The sequence below is a fragment of the Sesamum indicum genome, linkage group LG4 (genome assembly GCF_026168435.1).
Source record: "Sesamum indicum cultivar Baizhima isolate 11 linkage group LG4, ASM2616843v1, whole genome shotgun sequence".
Classification (NCBI taxonomy): Eukaryota; Viridiplantae; Streptophyta; class Magnoliopsida; order Lamiales; family Pedaliaceae; genus Sesamum; species Sesamum indicum.
Window position 1 is genome coordinate 17,820,096 of NC_142660.1, and position 19,744 is coordinate 17,839,839.

Sequence of the window (19,744 nt, forward strand, 5' to 3'; positions counted from 1 at the left end):
GATTAATTGGATTTTGAACTTAGATTTTTTAAATTAATTAGATTAATTTAAAAGAGGCTTGGGATAGTTAATTATTGATTCATTAATTGATTTGAAAAATGTGATTGTGTAATTAGTGGATTGAATATATTAATTAAATTTGGGTTAGAAATAATTGGTAAACTCAATTACATTTGCTTTTGGCTTAATTAATGAAGTGGATTGAATTCATTTAATTAATTAAGTGTATTTAGGCTTATGAATCTAATGGGATTAAATATCCACTTGTTGAGAATAGATTTAATGGGATTAAACATCCACTTAAATTTTTCTTATTGAATATTTTATTTAATTAGATTAAATATTAAGTCCAATAGAATTCGTATATTGGCACAATTTACTTGTTGGTAAGAGGTTAAATTCACTGGATAGGGAGGTAGGTAAAGTGGTGGAGAAGTTTTATTAAGTGGGAGAGTCATCTGGAAGTTAGAAGATTAGGTCTTTCTGTCATATATCAACCAGCAATAAGTTTGTAATAAGTTAATTAGGAATAAATATAAATTTTAATTCAACCATTTTTTGCTGATTTCAAGAAATTCCGTAAATTTTACTAATAAATAGATCTATTTATTGAACGAAAATAAATAACAATTTATCAATATATTATAATGTTTGACAAAAATAAAATTCATTTATATTCATGCAGACATAATTTTCCAGCAAGAAAAATAGCCGAACAAGTGGAGGGTGCATGGTGTTAATAAATATATAATTGAAGGATACAAAGTGCTATTTTTACGATTTAAGATTGCATTGTACAAGATCCTTATAATTTGAGGGTGCAAAATATCAATTATCTAAAAATATATCCAAAATTTAAATATAATTTTTAAATTATTAAAAAATATATAATTATATCAAATTTTGAGAGAAGAACGAGGCAGAGGGGACTATGGATATGGAATTGGGTAGGGTGAAAAGGCGGTCCTTTTCAGGTTTATTGGTGGCTTTGTGGCCGCCTCTGGCAGTGGTGGGTCAGCATCTGTTGGAGGGGGACAAGAGGGGATCCGTTTTACTGTCACGCGTATGGCAGTTTGGTAATATTTTCCCAATCTGAGGGCGAAGAGCTGAACATCTCTCCACATACAGCTAACAGTACTAGCAGGCAGAGGCAGCAGCAGCAGCAGATGCCCATTCACAATTACACTCCAAAAGAAAAGAAAAAAGAAAGAAAAAGAACATCGCAGACCCCCTCTATCTACTCTGTCTCTGCATACAATTCTGCGTATTCTAGAGAGAGAAAGTGCGGAAAAGAGATCTGAGTCCCTGCGGATTTCAAATCTCTCCCGGGAGTGTCCTCAATTTTACACATCTGGATGTCTTCGTTCCGGCTCTGGGGTAAATTTGCGTTTTTGTTTGTCTGTAGTTTTGTGTGCTTTTATGTGCTACTTTTTCTGTGAAGAGTGAATAAAATGTGGAGCTAGAGCTGCAGCTGAATCAAGGTATTCTGGTAGTTTACGCTCTTATTCAATCTTCTTTGTTTTTTTTTTTTTTTTTTTTGTCAGAATGTGTTTCCGGGTGATGTGAAATTGAGATCAAGGTTTTCGGAGCTTTTGTTTATTGGTAAAGTTGAGCTTGAAACTTTGGACTGTTGAAGATTTGACGGAGACACTGAATTTGTTTTGACATGGATGTTAACTTTTTCATTGAAGTCGGGATCTTTTGGGAGCTGCGAACTGGAATGATTTCTCGGGATTTTTTGTTGGAAAATGGTGGAAGATTTTCAATTTGAGCTTCACTGTGGATCAAGAGTGGGTGAAATTTCAATTAATTGATTGGTTGACATAGAAACTGGAGATAGATATTAGGAAGAGAAGTTAATGGAGGATTTGTCAAAATATGCACATAGTCCTGCCCATTTGGCAGTGCTGCGACGTGACTATGCAACATTGAAACGGATTGTAGCCGCACTCCCTCAGCTCGCAAAGGCAGGCGAGGTGAATACTGAGGCTGAGTCTTTGGCTGCTGAAGAGGATGCTGATGCTGTGTCTGCAGTGATTGACAGGCGAGATGTTCCTGGCAGGGAAACTCCTTTACACCTTGCAGTTCGGCTGCATGATGCGATTTCTGCTGAGATTTTAATGGCAGCTGGTGCTGATTGGAGTCTTCAGAATGAGAATGGATGGAGTGCACTCCAGGAGGCAGTTTGTACGAGGGAGGAGAATATTGCCATGATCATTGCCAGGCACTACCAGCCTCTAGCCTGGGCAAAATGGTGCCGCAGGCTTCCTAGAATTGTGGCATCAGCGGCTCGAATTCGTGACTTTTATATGGAGATAACCTTCCACTTTGAGAGCTCAGTGATACCGTTCATTGGTAGAATTGCCCCTTCAGATACTTACCGAATATGGAAACGTGGTTCTAATCTCCGGGCAGATATGACCCTTGCAGGGTTTGATGGATTCCGAATCCAACGCTCTGATCAAACTTTTCTCTTCCTTGGTGAGGGTCATTCCTCAGAGGATGGAAATATATCTTTGCCTCCTGGCTCTTTGATTGTGCTCGCGCACAAGGAGAAAGAGATCACAAATGCTCTAGAAGGAGCTGGTGTTCAACCATCAGAGGCTGAAGTTGCACATGAAGTGGCTTTGATGTCTCAAACTAATATGTATAGACCAGGAATTGATGTTACGCAGGCTGAGCTTGTCCCCCATTTGAATTGGAGAAGACAGGAGAGGACTGAGATGGTTGGATCTTGGAAGGCCAAGGTTTATGACATGCTTCATGTGCAGGTCAGTGTGAAGTCAAGGAGAGTTCCTGGTGCTATGACTGATGAGGAGCTATTTTCAGTTAATGATGATGATAGATTGGCTAATGGAGCTGAAAATGACGAATATGATGATGTGTTGACAGCTGAGGAAAGAATGCAGTTAGATTCTGCGCTCCGCATGGGGGATGGTTTTGGTGAGGATGAAGACAGTGAGGTGCAGGATTGCCATGAAAATTTTGATGCAGGTTCATTTGAAAGCAGTGAATCCAATATTGCTGCCAAAGAGAAGAAAAGCTGGTTTGGGTGGAATAAGAAGAGTTCAAAGAACATGGGAGATGATCCTGAGGATTCAAAAATTCTGAAGAAGTTCTCAAAGTTGGGACCTGATGATAGCAAGCAAAAGTCTAATGATAGTCGCAGATCATCATCTGAGTTTCCTAGGGAGGATATGGGGGACCTAAAGAAGTCAAAAGACAAAAGTAGCAAGAAGAAAAAGAAGAAAGGGGCTGCTACTGAGTCAAAGAATGAAAGTGAGTATAAGAAAGGTCTAAGACCTGTTTTGTGGTTGACACCAGATTTTCCTCTGAAAACAGAAGAACTCTTGCCTTTGCTTGACATATTGGCTAATAAGGTCAAAGCAGTCAGAAGACTACGGGAGCTTTTGACTACTAAACTTCCTCCCAGCACGTTTCCTGTCAAGGTACTTACTGATACATGTTAACTTCTCCTTTTGATGCATTTCTTTGCGTTTTGTAAGTAATTTCTTCTCCTATTGTTTTCAGCATAGAACATGCCTTTTTCCCCATAAATTCTCGCTTTTATATATGAATTTTTCAGCACTTAACGCAGTAATGCTAGAAACAAAGTAATAACTAGCTCTTAGGATGAATTAATGAATATGCATCATCCCATTGCACAGTTAATAGTGCATGATCTGTCAGAACTACCTTTCCTGTCGCTTTGATCTCCATCTGATAGACTATTTCTAGGATGCACAGACGTTAACATGGCAATGGACATGATATGAACGTGTTCCATGGAATAAAAAATATTGAAAATTTTGAAAATGACACCATGGGGAAACGGATAATAATATATATACAGATATATTTACAACAGTAATCATATTAATAATGGCATTAGTAGAAGTAAAATTATATTCCCCATCTCCAAAATCACCACTCCTATTTCCTTTCAGGGATATTGTATATTAAGACTTTATTTCCTGAAATGAAAGTTTATTTCCAAATCGTTTAAACCAATCATTTGATACCTTTAACTCTGAGTGGCTATTTTTAAGGGCAATAGGCAAAGTTAAACAGAACTTCCATTTTTCTAGCCATCAGCCAGAACTCCTTTCCACTCAAATGGGAGCTTTAAGTTTGGGATGAAATGCATACAAAGATAACAGTAATATTTATCTGTATATATAAAAGCATGCCTTTGACTTTGAATTAAAATCTTTCGCTTAAGTCTCATGAATGATCAATTGTAGGACACTTCCTTTTACCATTTTAATCCACTCAAGTCTGGCCATTCGAGAGGGCACACACAGTTCTCCTCATCCAAGAAGATTGAGCAAAAAATTTGGCAACCTCTACCTTCTCCCGTCCCTTTCCTTTGTAAACTGGCCACATAGCTTTCAAACGCACAACTCATGCTGCAGTATTGTAATGGCTATAGGGAAGTTGTGGTTGAAAATAGAGACTGAAGTGTGGTTGCTAGGAACTGCATGAGGGATTTTCCAACAGTATCAGTGAAATATTGCTTTCATGTTTTTTGTATAAAGAGGAACTAATGAGCACAAGAGATACAGTTGTAAAGAACTAAAATATCATTATATATGCTTACCAAGTAATTGATATGCACTACTTCTCTATTTTGATATATGAGTTGCATGTGTTTTACCTTTGTTTTTCAGTTGGTATATTCATAGGAAAAATAATAAAGAATTCTGATTTAGGTGAGTAATTTATGGACAGTACTTAAAACCCATATCTTTATTCAAGATCCTAAGATATTGAAGTCTGATCCTGTAAATCATACTTTAAATGTGTAATACCTGAATCTTGAAATGATTCTATGGTCATGCTAAGTCTGAGAACCTAAACTTGAAATTCTTCTAACGGTTTGAGCATGTGTGAAGAATGTATTTATCTTCCTGATAATGCATCCGCCTTTTAGCTAGAGTTACTGTTATGTAGATTGAGATAGTAAGTTCTTTCTCTGTGCAAGTTTTCCTTTATTTAATCCACGACATGCTTGCTCGACATTCTTTAATTTCTGTCTAGTTAAAATAGGTTTTTCCTTCGCAAAAGCCAATTTACAGTGTCCTGTGGTATGGAGGCATTTGGACTTCGATTAGTTCTTGAGGTATGGTGGTGTGGAGGCAGACTATGTGCTCTTTTAAGGTATGAAGCACAAAAAATTAAAGGTCAAAATACCACAGGCATTGGATGTCTAGCTATCTTTGCAGAACTCTCAACCACCCTTTCTATCTCCAACAACACATAAATTTTTGTGGGGTCGTGTTCACCAGACTCATAAAAACCATGTGAAACACTACCTAAAGTTTATTCTCTATGTCAAATGGAGGTGTCTTGCCGGGATAACATGAACTTTATGGGTCAAATTTGTTGTTCAATATTCAGGTTTCAGTTTCAATAAACTAGAGAGCCCTAATTATTCTATCTCTAGTCTGATGTTAATGATTATTGTTACGTTGGCAGATGATTTAATTTTATTAATTTTACTACATATTAATACTTCGGTTTGGAAAGCACAGCAACTTTTTTGGAAGAATAAGAGTTATGGAGTTAAAGATTTGTGATTTGTATACCTAGATTGGGGAAACAGAAGGACAAGTAGCCATGGTTGCCTATTTTCTCAATAGTATTGATCTAGAATTTACTATTACAGTTGTAATGCAGCATTGTTAGGGTACTTGAATCACAATGGGGTAGTTTTCTTGTGGTTATGTTGTTGATGTCTAGGGAAAGAGGTTATGAATTCAGCGGATATGGTCACTTCCACAATTGATTGTCAGTAAAACTTGTGAAAGAAGCCTTATTGACTTATGAAACCGCCCATATTAGGTTATAGTCCTAAAGTATTTGTATATGAAGTCAGTCTGAGCACTTTCTAGTAAGAGAATGGTAGGCAGACAAATGGTTTATATTGTATTCTTCATCGATGTTGACTGTCGAACTTTCATGTTCTTGTTCTTCAATTAATATCCCTGTTGGCTGTCCCTCAATATTTTGCTTGGATAGCTCGATCCATCACCCCGTCTTGTGTTGGTTTAGAAAAGTTAGAAACCCATGCAGAATAGTTAACAGTAAATTATGTTCTGCACACTTGGAGATATAGATTACAATTTCTCTTTCAAAAGCATAAATTCGGGAGTAAGGTCCAGGGGGAGGTGAACTTTATTTTAGTTGACTGTCTCAATTCGAAGCATGCTTAAAAAATAAGTCCCTCATTTATATTGGGTATCAATTTATTTAGCGTGCTTGGACTTCTCATTATCTTGGATTGGATGCATTGAGTGCTGTAATGATTGATGAATGGGGTATTGCACAGATTGCTATTCCGATTGTCCCGACTATACGTGTGCTGGTGACATTTACAAAATTTGAGGAGCTTCAGCCAGTGGAGGAGTTCTCCACCCCTTTATCTAGCCCAGCACATTTCCAAGATTCCAAGTCTAAGGAGTCTGAGGGTTCCACGTCATGGATTTCATGGATGAGAGGAAGTCGTGGAGGCCAATCAACTGACAGTGAAAGCCGCAGCTTCCGTGATGAAGTTGACCCTTTCCACATACCATCTGATTATGCATGGGTTGATGCCAATGAGAAAAAACGTAGAATGAAGGCCAAGAAAGCCAAGAGCAAGAAACATAGAAAGCATGGGACAACCAGAAATCCAGATGGCGCACGAAGATTGGGTGAGGATGTTGAGTAGCAGTAAAGACGATTGATGTAGGATCTGAAGGTTGGGGAGCAAAATCTTGTTCCAGACCTGACCAATATTCTTCCTCGTGTGATAATTGATGGCCAACCATTTGGAGTGGCCTCGTTGTTGTATTAGAAGATGTTCATCTTCTTCTGTTGTTTGTATCGTTATTTCATATGGAAATCGGAATGCGGTTGGTGCTTTATTTTTCCTTAGACTACTGCTTCAAATGTATCTAGTTTAATTTTGCCTGTGATTGGAATTTTTTTCTGAACTAGTAGTAGTTGCATTTACATAGCATTTTTGTAATGTTATTTAGCTACATGCATTGTAATTGGAATCACCGAGAACAAATTATTGCATTGGTTTTTCCTACTCAATTGCATGTTGGTCAACCAATCCTGTTTCCTAAAATTTACAAATGGAATTATCTGAAGTAGAAACTGTAGGGTCTTCTTTACCGGTTTTCACCACCTTTTTACTACATCACTATGATCTAGTAATGAAAGCCAGGTATTACAGTAGCGCTTTTGTTCAGTAACTTTCGGTTTTTCAATCTTTTTCTTAGTTGCTTATGAAATTATGTGTAGATGCATATAACATTGTGATCATCTGTGTGAGGTGAGGAGTGTGCAATAAAATTGTTTACTATTATTTGGACCCCTTGAGGTGAGTGTTCAACAAAATTGTCGAATTGTCCTAATCGACTATCACGACGTAAGCTGCAATGCAATTAGCGGGCTGAAAATGGATTGAGTTGGTTTTGGTTAATTTTAAAAGGATTTATTTTGACAATCAAGTTTGATTTTATATTTAGTAGACTATGTAGACCCGTATTAGATACAGTATAAGGGATTCTCTCCTCAAAAACCCCTTTCTAGCAAACAAAATCAAATAATTGTCTATTCAAAATAAAAGAGAACAAAATTATAGCGAGACAAAGCACGATCAGTGAAATAATATTTGTCTGGAAACTATTTTAAGTATTACCATCTCGAGAAAAAAATCCATTCCACATGATCGCAAGTCTTACTGATATCAAAGTTTAAAGTTCTATAACCCATGTTTTGTGTGACATGAAATGGGTTAATTCGTATGCTACAAGGACATTATCAGTATCATGCGCCTCGGGACATAATTGATTATAATTATGAGATAATTTGGTGAAGATGTGGCTTATTATCTTGGATGCTATCTTGTACATTACGTTGCATACTTAATACGTTTAACTTGTGTTCAAGACTCTATACTTAATATGTTTGAGAGATTTTCTAAAAAGACAGAGGAGTTACCATTTGAGCCCAGCAATTTGAGAGGGTGCATTTTTAGCTCAATGCTATGGAAAACGTTGTCGCTACATTCACATTTATAACCTTAGTGACTCGACATTGGATTGTTCACAAGAATCTCATCCATCACACTATCTAAAGGCTTCATTGAGGTAAATATATATGAGAAGTAGTTGCTAATTATTCACAAGATATTCATTTTTTAAATCAATTAACTCTATTAATAATTTGTATCGACATATACTTAATATTATTTTATTTTGTCAATTTTGATCAATTAATTACTGAAAATACAATAAGAACTTTTATAAAGCACAAATATCGAGTATGTTTCAATTTCTAGTATACATTTATATCTTGATTCTAATATGATTAAAAAAAAAAAACTTTGATTGATACTATTTTCACAAGCAAATAGACATAATTATTATTTTTAATTCCGCACACTGGTGGAGTGTGCCCGACCACTAATACTATTTATTAAATGTAAGGGTTAAAATAATCACCTTTTGTTGACAAAATATACATTAACAAAGATACCCTCAGACTGTATTTCTATTTACATAAAATTACCAGTCTCTTTGAATTTTTCTATCAAATATACTTTATTAATGCATATTGTAAAATTACTAAGATTTATTTAAAAAATAGCAGGTATGATTTTATTTGTTTTAATTTTTTTCTCTTTCATATAATTAAATAAAAAAATAAAATTTTAAATTATGCCCCATATCGAATGTGCTCCAGTAGCTAGTACTACTCATTTCTTTTGTGAATATAATTCATCAATTTTCGAAAGAAATGGAACATGAAGTACAGAATCATCATAAAAATAAAATGTTGGAATGTATTGACAATGATACTCATTTATTTTGCGTATTTTTGCAATTCGTAATATGAAAATTCCAATAGAATCCACATAATATTTAGTAAACATATGTACATGTATTTGGAAACATTGAAGATTAGTGTCATGTACCTGTCACCGTTTACTTGAAAGGTGTTTGTTTGAGCTTGTTTAAAGATTGTTATTACATGTTACAAACTGTTTTTAAAATTTGTAAAGTATCAAATCTTATTTAAAACATAGATTATTGAAGTATTCGGATAAAATAAAATAATAAAACTTATAATATGTTAATAAAGAAAATTTTATAATTAATGTGGAAGAATTTGTTACAACTGCTTGCTTATTTTAAAAGAACAATCTTCTTATTTTCAGAGCGCTTATAAGCTCTTTCTCAGGGAAAATTCACTCAAGGTGACACTTTTAATTTGACTCAAATAAAGAGAAAATTCGAGTACAAAATTGATCTTTCTAACTATAATAATATAATTTTTTTGCCATAACAATGTACAAAAAATCTGTTTGGTATTTTAATTAGAATATAACATCAAGACTCTTTAAGATTAAATGTAATTACACAAACATTCCTTACCCTCTATAAAATTAGAACTACACCCCTTAAAAGGGTGTCACAATAATTTACGTCAAAGGACATACTTGCAAGATATTGCTGCAATTGCTAGATAAAGGGTGTACTTGAAATCGCAACTACAAGAATATTATGTTTTAATTTTATAAAGAATAAAAAAAATTAGATCTGAGCTCTTAGAATATTAATGTAATTTTACTCTTTAATATCAGAATATGTACCCAAATGGAGCACAATCATTATATAACTAATTCGATCACAAGGGTTGAGACACTTGCATCTAATCAAGAAGCCATTCACCAGAAAAATGACTATATTCTTCAACAGAGACTCTGGAGATAGGTTACAGGAATGGAAGTGTCCAATGAAAGCTGAATGTGGATGCAATTTAGGACATGGCAAAAACAAAAACAGATGCTGACATTGCACTCACTCATAATTTATTCCCTAAAGGAAATTCAAGTTTTGGCAAACGTAAATAAAGAGATGTTTGATTTATGTTTTTTGCTAGTTCAACAAGCAATAACAAATCCATAACCACTATTTTGTATATGTACATGCAGAGAAATCCTCATGGTTACTCGAGGCCAGAGGAATAGCGAAGGATTGGATACGGATACTATTGACAAGAGCAGTCGTCCACCAAACAACTGTGGTGATAAAAGGGATTCACAGCATAAAAGTGATCAACTCTGCACATTACTTATGAGATAAATGCTTTCACCACATCAGTATAGTCACAAACCAAACCTGTCCTTGGACATGTGATTTTACCATGATTTTGCTTTGCCATGTCTTCAAGAGCCTGCAGATAATATAAACAAAGATTAGAATCTCAGCTGAAAAGTTTTGTGATCCTAAATTTGGAGTAGACAACAAACCTTAGTGCTGTAAACATAGCCATTTGGCAAGACAAGAGGTGGATTCTCAGTATCCATTAGTTCTTTACTTATGTAACAAACAAGTTTTGAATGATGCTGCTTCGAATATGGCAGTGGCTGTGCTAATTTGCGGAAACCCTCCTGCGATAGAGGGTCCTCCTTTGTGCAGTCATCTTCATAACAGAATCTAAGGGTGTCAAGGAAAGAAGCAAGAATATATATATACTCATAAAACACTCTTAACATATATAGTGAACTATTATCCACATAATTCAGTGAAAGCAGCATTCGAATTAAGGAGGTAATTTTGGTTCCCGAGACTGCTGACATATGCTAGTTAACATAGACACAATAATTTCCATTGACATGCATAAATATTAATCTGAAAACCTGAAAATACGACAAAATTCAAGAATCCAACAATTGATAGATTTTAGCATATCCACAATAGAACAATTGAAGGAGTCCATTGTTAAACATGGTATGGATACGGGGTTTTTAATGCAGATAAGCCCGCCTGCAGATATATATTCAATAAAGGCTCCAGAGTCATGCCATACAATCTGCAGAACTCTTGCTTAAATTGGTCAACCAGATAATCCCATTGCTTTGCTTCAAATAGAACCTGAAAGACAAGAAGAAGGTTTGGGGGCAAAGATATCTTATTAATGTTATGACAAAACAGGGAATTTCTTTTGGACCAGAACGCATGGGACAACTATCATGGATGAAAACATATGAAGGACAAATTACAATAACTATTAAAACATTTAGGACGGAAATGCTAGGATATGACAGGTTACTTGATAAAGAAAAGAATATGAATATGTTATCTTACATAAATGGTGATATGATGAATACTTTCCAAACCCAAGTACGGTGCAAAGCTTTTTTGATAGTTTACACGAAAAATTAATATAAGCCCCTTAAAATAAATTTATGTCTAAAAAAAACTCATCAAAGTACTATTTAACCCAAAACACCCATTCATCAACATTTCATTCCAAAAAACGCTACTACTAAATTTTACTCTACTTTTGGACAAAATTACCCACAATTTTCTTACATTACAAGTTCTTTTATTCACTGATATTTAATTTTAATGTTTTGATTGTATTCTACTAAAACTTTCACAAAACTTAATCACTTTGTTTAATTCAATTAAAGAATTAAAGACATCTTACTAATATAATTTGTTCTGCAAGAAATTCAAAATACATATTTCTCCACAATTTAAATTTTATTCAGAGGAAAAAGGTAACTACTTAAATAAAAATTTCAAATCAATTTTAACTATCTAAAGAAAAAAATTGGAGAAAAAATTATTTTTAAAGAACAAATTATCATTAGAACAATTTTAATTTTAATCAACGAACTAAATAGAAAAATATAAAATCTCAAAGCATAAAATTAAAATTTGTAAAATTTTGTACTTGAAAAATGAATATAGTTAAAAGAAAATTAATTTTAAAATTGAATATAGATAAGTCAAAGAACTCATAATAGAAGAAGATAAAGGGTAATTTTGTCCAAAAATAAAGTAAAAATATTCGTTGGATCTTTTAGATTGAAAATTCATTAAATGGGTGCTTATCATTTTCCTATCATTCCAGCTGAAAGTTGCTGCTATTGCCCCACTTTGGGAGACCTTCCTTCAACCAGCTCATTCCTCAATTCTCCTCATTATTCCTTTAACACCAATTCCTCATTATTCATGAACTAGTTAGCTGATTCTGACAGCAAAACAAAATATATATATAAAGAAAAGACTGGAAGAAGAATGGATCAAACTATTTTTCTGCTTCCCTAGAGGATGTAGGTTACCTGCTAAGATGTCATTATATGTCAATATATTCGTTATAGAACTGTATAAATAACCAAATGTTCCATTTCCCAGGAGGAATGTAGGGTTGCTTGCTAAGATATCATCATTCCTGATATATTTGTTACATAACTGTGGAAAAGTTGGATTAACAACAAATAAAATTATTTCAGATGTTAATGAACATTTTTTTTGAAGGCTAACTTAGGCATCTCCTTGAGGTTGGTCCATTGCAACCTAGAGATCACTAGGTTTCTTCCCAGCATTCTTTAAGGGGGAAAAGTTGCAAACATAAGACACTTCACATAATCTACAGTAGCGGAGCTAAACACCCTTTTCAGTCGAATAACTTAGACAATGCTTATGTGGGTTTTCCTTTCAAAAGTGTAGGAAGTTCAGAGATTTTTGGAGAAGTGCCTAATGGTAAAAGAGGAGAATGTTTGAAAATTAATTGAGAAGTTGCAAAAGAGTAAGAAGTAAATGTTTGATAGCAAAATAACTTGTATTTCAATTTATCATGAGAAGGAAGAGGTAATATGCCATTATGCAAATAAATTTATTGGTGCAAAGTAGAATTATAACAAAAAAATATCATCACAAAATCCATGAATATTCTAACTAGTTAACTAATAAAACACTTTCTAACTATTGATTGTCAAGAGGTAAAATAACAGCTGACTATTAAATATTTAACAATTATCAAATTAATATATAGCTCATAGTTAACCTAGGAAATTAAACAAAAATTAATTTCTTTCAAGTTTTTTGTTTTCTCATTTGTCTCCATTTTATTTCTTGTCCCCTGCATCATGTTTCTTTAGTCCATGTGTCGATTTATCACCAGACATACTAACCGTAACCTACTTCGACATTTCTCTTTGTTTTTCCTCTTCTCCTTATTATCAAGAATCACCAGCAGGACCGACAGAACATAGGCACAATACATATAATAGACTGAGCACACAGCAAAGAGTCAAACACACACAGCTAACCTACCACCATATACAAACTACACATGGAAGCACAAGATGACACATATCTTTTGACCACCATACATAAACTGCAGTGCAGATGCAAAATAACATATCTTTCCACTACCATACGACAGCTGAGAACTTGTTTCAAACACCAATGTCAACCAACACATCCCGGTGCTTCCACTAATCCAACCGCAATACACAGTCCCTTCCCCCAACTCAATTTCTCCTCCGAGTTGGACTCACAGGAACTAAGTATGTCATTGGATGAAGCACCCCGACCACAAAGATGAAAGGAGTAGATTATGGTTGATGAAGCGAGGTAGGAAAAATTTCATTGATGTAAATGACAAGCGAGGTAGGGAAAGTTTCATTGATGTAAATGAGGTTTACAAACTGATTATTAAAATTTAACGAGGGCAAAATTGACAAGGATAACTTCAAAATAATTATAAAATTCCAGAAGCTCCTAGGAGGACCTTTAGCGGTGGTGCTTTGTGACAATTTTAACTTTTTCAAGGCCAAACAAAAGTTTAAGCAAGTAGATCAAAGAATTATCATAGTACATATCAACCATCAATTTATTGTGAAGCAGAGACAAGAATCAGAAATGAAATATGAGACTAAGCACCAACGCAAATTCGAGAATCCATAAAGACATGAAATTTCAACCAGGAGTCAGGAAATGGTTTTTACCTTGTACGTCGCACATTCAGTATTACTTCTGAAAGCTAGTGTTGCCATGACACGCTGCAATTCTTTCATGTGGGTAGCTCCCCAAGGTGCCAGATACTTCCGAGCATATGATATAGCTTGCATATTATTTTCAGCTCTTACCAACTCAATGAATTCTTGCAGTCTCAACTGGAACTCAAATTTGCTCTGCAATGGCATGCAGCATTACACACGCTGACAGGTAATGTATGAAAGGGAAATAACACTAGACCATAGACTGCAGCGACAACTGAAAGCATTTGTATATTGATACAACAAGATCAGTATGTTAAGTTCATAACATGGTCCAACAGATTTCCATGAAGTAAGCAATAAACTGAACATTTAAAACAAAGAAACCAAACAGCCATATGATTGCAGAGAAGTATGGGCTGGAGGAATATATTTTCGACTCATTGTTTGTTATTAAGTCTAGGCTCTTCCAAGAAAATCAATTCAAAAGTGCTATTTCTTCCAGATGTGGCATATACTGTTAAGAAACCTTCCTATGAAACTGAGAAAATGTATTCTAAGCAAACAAGAACTCATGTGCAACCTCCAGAGTCCTTCAGTTCATGATAAATCAGATGGCCTGCAACAATAGCTACATGAAGCAAGACAGTCCATTAACTCGAAATTAAAGGAGTGAAACAAATTCAGAAAGGAAATACTATAAATAAAAGAAAAGGGCGATAAGACTATAAAAGAAACAACCTTTAAATTCTCATGACTAAAGTGAAACTGCATAAATTTCTCCCAGGATCATACTAACAGGTTCTTGCCATTAAAATTGAACATCTTAAGTAAAGATAAGTACTGTTGAAAATCTAAATTGCTAGAGAATTGAGAGTGGTAAAAAGTCTGAAAATCAGAAGAATAGATATCCTTATGTCGGAAATCTAAATTGAGAGAGTTAATAGTGTGAATGCAGACTCTTTAATACCCATTTCCACTAAAAGAATAACAAGGAAATGCAATAAAGAATGTAAATCTTGAACTAGGATTTAACAAAACTATTCGTACCAAATTCAAATCCTGGAAAAATAAAAAAAATTTAAATCAGAAAAAGGAAATAAAAGAATCAAATTTACAACATTCAAACACATTAAAAATCCCCTCATAAAGAACTTCCCAACTGTGCCAGACCTTTAACTAGTCCTTCGATTTACCATCTTCTTCTAGAAATAAACTTTAACAGAACAGACCCCCAATACATCATAACATCTACTCTCAGTTCTAGCCAAGTTCTAGAAAATTTTTCATTTCATCCGGAATAAACCATGGTGATATGGTTGGAAGAGAGACTGTTTAACCAGTTTAGCATGAAATTTCCAGAATAGGCCAAACGATTTTTAACAAAGTGATCAAAGGCTTATGAGACGAATAGAACAAAGGATCTCTTTAGTTTTGATAACCAGTTCACCCATCCAGCAGTAAGCAGGTGAATTATATAGGAGCAGACACGTATATAAAAGACATTGAGGAGTCAGGCCCAAGGGATGCCTTTGCGACGGACGCCTTGCCATTTCCTTTACAGAGCATATGCTAAAATGCTCAGGACATACGCCTTTTGTACCCAGTGGCGCTCTACCTCCTTTGAATATGCAAGAGTTGTGTGAACCATGAAGTTCTTCTCCGGTTCTGGAATGCAAGGGTCCTAAATTCTAACTGACCTCCTTATACAGTTCAATTTTCTCAAATCTCATGACTCTGATACTTTAAAGAACTCATATAAAGAGCTATAGTATATACTAGTATACGGAAAAGCATTTGATGCACATGCGTAATTTAATTTTTTTATTATGATTTAATTCAATTTAAAGAGAAAAAAATAAATAAATAAATGATTAAAACTCATAAAACGAAGTGACTTCAAATTTGCATGAATAGAACTTTACTAATAGAATTAATTAATAAAAGAGCTGGGGATATAGAATAAGTAAGTATATATATAAGGGTTTTTTAGTCAACCTAAGTTAGTTACTTTTCAACCTTGAACCTTAACATATAATATATATATATATATAACAAAAATATCTTAAGCATATATCATTAACATGAAATACTTAAATATTTAACATATTTGACTTCCCAGAGAGTTCACCTGTTGGTAGTTATCTTATTTTCTTATTACATTTGGTTTGTTCAAATATCTTATCTATAGACAGCATTTCAATATGATTACAGCAGGAAAAACTGTTTGGGAAGGCAAAGATCCACTTGATTCAAAGCATCCAAAAATTAATACAAAAGAGATTTATAAGAATTCTTTTAAATACTTTAAGTCTGCATATACCATAGAAACTAAATAACACGTTTTACTATTCGTTTCAGACTTATAAACTCTGCTTTTGTTTTCAAAATCTTCAATCAGTAAACATATTAAAAATGGTTGAAAAGTTCCTGCATATTGGTCTTATCCAAATTGCTATCCAGCCTTTAACGAGAGAAGAATTAGATATTAGCTGTCTTCCTCACTCTAAGAGATTGCAGGGTATCTGACATGACAGTATACTCAGTCCCATTGAAGCATGTTTTTTAAATTGCCCAACTTATTTTCATTCTTTACCGAATTTTACCTCTTGTTGATTCCATATTACTGATTTTCTTACTTTTTACATTAAGAACTACAATTACAATGAAATTATGTTCTAATATTTATAGAGCTTTTTATAGGCTCATTACAAAGTTAAAAATATAGCCTTGAACCCATGACATATCCCACACCCAATTTCAAGGTCAGATGGTGTTCACCAAACCCAATTCAATGGTCCCTAGCCCACTAAATGCAAACACGTAAACTTTGCCAGAAATCTGGAATCTACCCCCTTATCCCATTCATCCATCCCAACCCAAGGAAAATTAAACACTAACCACATAACCCAACATCCTGATGGGTTAACTGGAATCAAATTTCTTAGGCAGAACTCTGTAAAAACTCATAGGAGTCATGTTTCAATCCCATTGGTCCCTCTAGGCATAAGAATTTAAACAGAACCTAACATCTTATGGTTCAAAGTTCAAAGCAAAAGAATCAACCGAAACCTTGCACAACATCTACCAAGACTATGAGGCATGAGCAATCTAGTCCTCATGAATCCCCTCCTTCAGCACCATCACAAATTCTTACCATCAACTTCCCAAAACTAAATTTTGATGGCCTATTCTTTTAGAAATGCAAAAAAGATCAAGTAGATCTGAATAAAGGATAAGTTACTAATATATAGGACAAGCCAATAATACTATTACAATAAACAAGCAATATACTATCCTTTTTTACCCTGTCCAACATATACAAACATATAGGAACCATGTTACAAACTTACTCCACAGGCCTCCTATGAAGAAATTCACAATTTTAGATCTTTTAATGGAAATTACATCTATGAATGAATTTAGATGCTTTATCCCAATATCAAATCTTCAGCCTTTGCAAATAAATGACTATAGTATCCAACATTTATGAAGAAAGAGTGACTGATGAAGATGTTTCAGAAAATCTCATCTTCAGATTCAACAACCAATTCAAAAAGATGGTGGGCCAATACCATGACCATCAAAGTCAAAATCCAAATCTTGCTAAGTGTCAAGAGAGATGCAGAAGGATACTATTTAGCCGAATTCCCAAGAGTTAAGGATCCTTAATGGCTTAACCTCCAAATTACTATTTCGTAGTTCTCTGCTAATCCTTAACCTAAATTCTGCTAAGTACTTGTTATTAGTTCTCTTGGAAATATCCATAAGGTCTGGTTTCCAGAAGTGTAGAAGAATTGGCTGAGAACTAATAAATGATAATTCAGGTAAACCAGCAAAAGCCTATAAATAATCCCAATTCCAAAAACCTAAATAAATTTTTAGATTAAAAAGAACCCACAACTGTTATCCTATCCATCAAGAAAATTGTGAATGAAGGATATATGGACTTAAATATTCTTAATCCACAGTTATGTTGACCTCATTGAAGTTTAGTCGCTACTATCAACAGTGTGCTTCCTACAATTATGTGGCATTAAGTTAATCGAATTGCAGAAAACTTATTGCAATCATCTGAAGTTAATTTAGAGACCTCGACCTCTCCTGAATTTACCGTATTTTGATACATAAGACCATTTACCCAGGTGCATAAAGATACTTTGGTGTTTTACAAAATCTTTGCTCCAATGCAGTTTCTGATCATCTACTCAAGAAGGAAGACTAACAGATGCCTTTCAACTCATAAAATAATGTTGAGCTAAGGCCAAGAAAAGAAATCAAGAGCAGAAGGAAGATAGAAGAAAGTAATTTACCTTTGACTTCTTCAGTTTAGATTTGTTGTCAGCACACCAAGTCAGAGCTGGGCCAACCTCCTTCTTTTGAAGTGCATCAATAACCTTTTTTGCCTCATGAAACACATCTACATCAACAAGATCCTGCTAAGATAGATCAAATGTCATCTAGATGCCAGTCTGTCACAGGGACTACGACAACAACACGCTGGAGTAGTAACATTACTATGAGATCCATTCAGGAAATCGATTCGACAAAACACATATATTGCATGTTTCTTCAAAATCTAACCCAGTTACTTCTTCAGATTGGTGCTGAGACTTGTAATAATGACAATTAAATAGTCTGGCGACACCAAGTCTTATTCATCTCTCCTTTTTCCAAATAAGCAAGAAGTGATCAATGATAGTCAAAAGCAGTTGATGATTGATGGTTGCCATATACAAGGCATATACTGAAATTTTTTATTTTGGGGTAAGAATTACCATCAGAAATGACCACCCTGAAGCTAAAATGATGAAACAGTTCATAATATAACCTGAATATTGCTGCTCTGTGCAAGCTTTAAAGCAGTGTCATAATACGACATTCGCAACATATAGTCAACAAGTATCCGCTTCAAGCGGATGCTGTTCCACTCTGACAAATTGTCCACTTCTGCGGAGTCTAAATGGTCTAGCCTAGCTCGACATTTCTGTGCTTGCAAGTGCTCCGTTCGACTTCCCTCTTCCAACTGATATTTTAACCAAAAATCAAACTTAGAATTATCCAACAAATTTATGATAACTCAAGGACAACTTTCAAGAGGACAATGGCAACCACAACTTCATTTCGCATAAATAACAGAGTCGAACATTGTTTCAGTTCAATAATTGAAAGCTAAACTGATCCTAATCCAAGCTGCCCCCCCAATGACAAAAATGGGAATTGAACATAACAACCATCTTACCGAAAACTCAAATTCCAAATAACTTACTGTTTTCCCCAAAATTCAATTTAAAATAAGCCAAAACAAGAAACTAATACTTCAATTTGACCACCCCCAATTCGCTGAATTCCCTTTTAGTAAAGAACACTGATTTTATAATCCATAGAAGTAAAGGCAATTCTTTTGGTTACCATCCTTTTGAATTACTAGTAACTATAAACCGTATTCAAATAAAAAGTATAAACACAAGTATTGCGCGGAAGAAAAGGAAAATCTGGTCATACCAAATTATACACAAATATAAATAACAATGACATACCTTTCTTTTGAGGCCCTGCAGTCGGGAGACCAGAGAATTAAGTTGGTTGACGGCGTCGTCTCGCGAGAGGTCTGAATCGGCGGCGTCTGAGACGCCGGATATGACGGCGGAGACTTCCTTCTCGACTACTCGGTGATTGGCGCGGATCGTCTTCTTGTAGTGCTCGAAAGGCACGCGAAGGAACTGATGTTCCAGTTTCAGGCAGTCCGCCAATTTCCCCAACTTCGACGGAGGAGTAATGGCGGTAGCGGCAGCAGCGTTTCCGTTGGGAAGTTGTGTATCCGTCTCCATTGGAGAAGACATTTTCCTTCTTCTTTTTGGCTAATCAGTGAAATCGAAAGCGTAGAGATGAATTTTCAACAGAAAAATGTGAAAAATGCAAAACCCAAATGGTTATGCACGGGATTAT

General features: G+C 34.7%; 2 protein-coding genes across 3 annotated transcripts; one reads left to right on the plus strand and one right to left on the minus strand.

Moving 5' to 3' along the window:
* Nucleotides 1–1,016: 1,016 nt before the first annotated feature.
* On the plus strand, nucleotides 1,017–6,980 carry LOC105161030 (Ankyrin repeat family protein). Of its 2 annotated transcripts, none has more exons than XM_011078589.3 (3): nucleotides 1,017–1,377; nucleotides 1,545–3,449; nucleotides 4,245–4,609. In XM_011078589.3, the coding sequence occupies exons 2-3, from the start codon at nucleotides 1,860–1,862 to the stop codon at nucleotides 4,386–4,388; spliced, it is 1,734 nt and encodes a 577-aa protein (XP_011076891.1). In that variant the 5' UTR covers nucleotides 1,017–1,377; nucleotides 1,545–1,859; the 3' UTR covers nucleotides 4,389–4,609. The 2 variants fall into 2 exon arrangements, with proteins under 2 accessions (XP_011076891.1, XP_088735919.1); XM_088879793.1 differs by lacking the exon at nucleotides 4,245–4,609 and adding an exon at nucleotides 6,332–6,980 and having other exon boundaries at nucleotides 1,026–1,377.
* A 2,844-nt stretch (nucleotides 6,981–9,824) lies between these two features.
* On the minus strand, nucleotides 9,825–19,744 carry LOC105161031 (LisH/CRA/RING-U-box domains-containing protein). Its single transcript, XM_011078590.3, has 7 exons — nucleotides 19,336–19,744; nucleotides 18,627–18,821; nucleotides 18,109–18,231; nucleotides 13,805–13,990; nucleotides 10,801–10,934; nucleotides 10,310–10,496; nucleotides 9,825–10,233 (listed from the first exon to the last, which is right to left on the minus strand). Exons 1-7 carry the CDS (start codon nucleotides 19,636–19,638, stop codon nucleotides 10,132–10,134), a joined length of 1,230 nt encoding a protein of 409 aa, XP_011076892.1. The 5' UTR covers nucleotides 19,639–19,744; the 3' UTR covers nucleotides 9,825–10,131.